The sequence below is a fragment of the Austrofundulus limnaeus genome, unplaced genomic scaffold, assembly GCF_001266775.1.
Source record: "Austrofundulus limnaeus strain Quisiro unplaced genomic scaffold, Austrofundulus_limnaeus-1.0 Scaffold163, whole genome shotgun sequence".
Lineage (NCBI taxonomy): Eukaryota > Metazoa > Chordata > Actinopteri > Cyprinodontiformes > Rivulidae > Austrofundulus > Austrofundulus limnaeus.
In genome coordinates this window covers 286,179-288,578 of record NW_013952565.1, presented here as the reverse complement: position 1 = coordinate 288,578, position 2,400 = coordinate 286,179, and the positions used below count along the sequence as shown (strand labels likewise).

The 2,400-nt window shown below is 35.2% G+C and overlaps 1 protein-coding gene across 2 annotated transcripts in view; it reads right to left on the bottom strand.

Annotated features, from left to right (window-relative positions):
* cnsta (consortin, connexin sorting protein a) overlaps positions 1-2,400 on the bottom strand; it is a 25,562-nt gene that overhangs the window by 2,514 nt on the left and 20,648 nt on the right. The window contains exons 11-12 of one of the 2 annotated variants that reach the window (XM_014017194.1): positions 1,731-1,907; positions 435-576 (exon numbers count right to left, since the gene is read on the bottom strand). In XM_014017194.1, coding sequence (XP_013872648.1) covers positions 435-576; positions 1,731-1,907 — 319 coding nt within the window. The remainder of the gene's footprint in view (positions 1-434; positions 577-1,730; positions 1,908-2,400) is intronic. The other variant, XM_014017195.1, reaches the window with a different exon arrangement.

Sequence of the window (2,400 nt, the reverse complement as noted above, 5' to 3'; positions counted from 1 at the left end):
GGTTAAGAACCCCTGATTTAAATGAAACATCTGAAATATAATCTTAAATATTTTTAAGCTCTTTTTGAGCAGTAGCAACAAAAAACATGATTTTCAGCAGAAATTTTTTTCATTTTTTTTCATTTTCACTGCAAGCTAAGAAAGATCTTTTTCCAGCTCGTAAAACTTAATATCCAAATGTTGTTTGATGCTTCCTCTTTAAAATGACAACAATTAGTCTTCATTATAATATAAAAATGGACCAAATATCAATGTATTATCATCGATAACAAGAGAAACCAAGCCATATCTCTGGAACCACTCATGATATCAGGATGATCCAGGTATCAAAATGTAAAGCTGAAATCTGAAAAGGTGTTTAGGTCATTTTGACCAAATTTGACTCAAGTTTGACATGATGGCTCACACGTATAAAGAAATAAACACGAACATACCATGATCGTAGTTGTCATCAGGAACTCTGAAGCGCACGCGTCTTTTGGCAGTGGGTTTTTCAGGTTTAGGCACTGGACTCACAATTTCCCCATAAACACTCTGCTTCTTCAGGATGGAAACTAGACCAGAGGAAGGGGAGATCTGGCAAAAACAACAACAACAACACAAAAATATAACAGATTTAAGCAGTACAGACAAAAAAACTGAACAATTTCTGTTTACAAAATAAAAGTTTGTTGGAATTGTTCATTTTCACACACACAAAAAACAGTACATGAGGTAATCATCAGTACTGAACTCTGACTCTCTTTATCGATACTTCAACATGTTTACAATCGTGTATTTCCAGGTAACAGTGATGCCTTCTGTAATGCTGTGAGTGAAGATTATTGGATTAAAACTGTTGCCAAAGTGAGCTGACTTTAATGACAGATGAACTTTGGTCAAGTCATGCCAGCACGTCACAATCAGTCTGGTTCATGTCACATTGTGCAGTAATGATGACATCATTCAACCGTTTGTGATTACTGCGCAGATGACAGTAAAACAGCAACACAAAAGCTCTTCCTAAAAATGTTCACTTTTATAATTATTACATATAAGAGCTGCAGATGCCATGTGAACTGTTTGTACTCTGTATGTAATAAATGTATAGATGACATCAAAAGTAATAATTTTAATAAGATATGTTTCAGTTCTGCACTATAAGAAAGCAGAGAAAAAAATCGACCATCACATAACAAATACTAGTTGTCTATGCTTAAACATTTATTTGTTTCTATACTTTATATTCTTTAAATTAAAAGAGTTAAATGTCAAACTATACATTTCAGATTTGCCACACAGCTCCTTTTTAAATTACATTGACGAGGTTTTGTCATTAGTTCTGTTTTAACATAAAGATAAGTAGAAATACAGACAGAAACTCCAAAACGTAACCAAACAGCAGATTTAAGAAATTGCTTGACAACAAAGTAATAATGTTCACTTTTATCACCCACTGGCACAAGATCAGACATAATATTTTAGTCTGCCTCTTTGTGTGTGTTTCTGTCTGTAAAATATCTCACAAACCGCTGGATGCATTTTAATGAAACTATCACAAACTGAATGCAGATCTTCAACCGATTGAGATTTTGGACAAAAGAAAACAAAAACACTTTAATTCAGCCAGTTCTACAGATGCTGAATGTGTGGTGTGGTAGTAGCTGATGAAAAGCCGTGATATGCCAGGACTTTACTTTAAAATAAACTCAATTAAATTCTAAATAAACACATTCAGTGGACGTACACACCTCCTCAATTGTGATGAGTCTTGCCATGTGGTCGAGTGAAGGAGCTTCTCTGATGAGGTCAGCTTCGTAGTCCGCCTCCTCCTCTTCTTTCTTCTGTGCACACTGCTCCTGCTGCCACCAGTGAGCCTCTTCAGGAGGGAGTGTCTCTTCGTACAGCCAGGGTGTAGAGCTCTGCTGCTGCAGTCATAATGAAGAAATGTTTATAACATTTAGTCCGTGTCACCATAAAATAGTTGAGGTAACTCATCATGCTGATAAACTCTCGTCTGCACGGCTGTAAAACTGTTTTAATTTAAAAATCTCATACAGATCTGTAATCACAGCTTGGAGCAGAAATAAAAGGAGGCAGTACATTTTGATTTGTTTTTAAAGGGATCCCCGATTAATTGTAACATTAGACTTTATTTAATAAACATATATTTTAACTGTAAAATAAAGACTATAAAAATACTGTAGGCTGTTTAGTTTTTATAATTTTTAAACTAAAAGTTTGAAAGTATATTACACGGACAGAGCCATTTTATTTACATGCAAAGCATTCTGGGTAAATGATGACGTGGATAGGTCCTTGATGGGAGGCTGCTAGCGAGCTATATCCACCCTGAAGGTTAATGTTGGACAATATCTGATGATCGACTCTTTTAAATGAAACCAGAGAGCGTTGACAGAG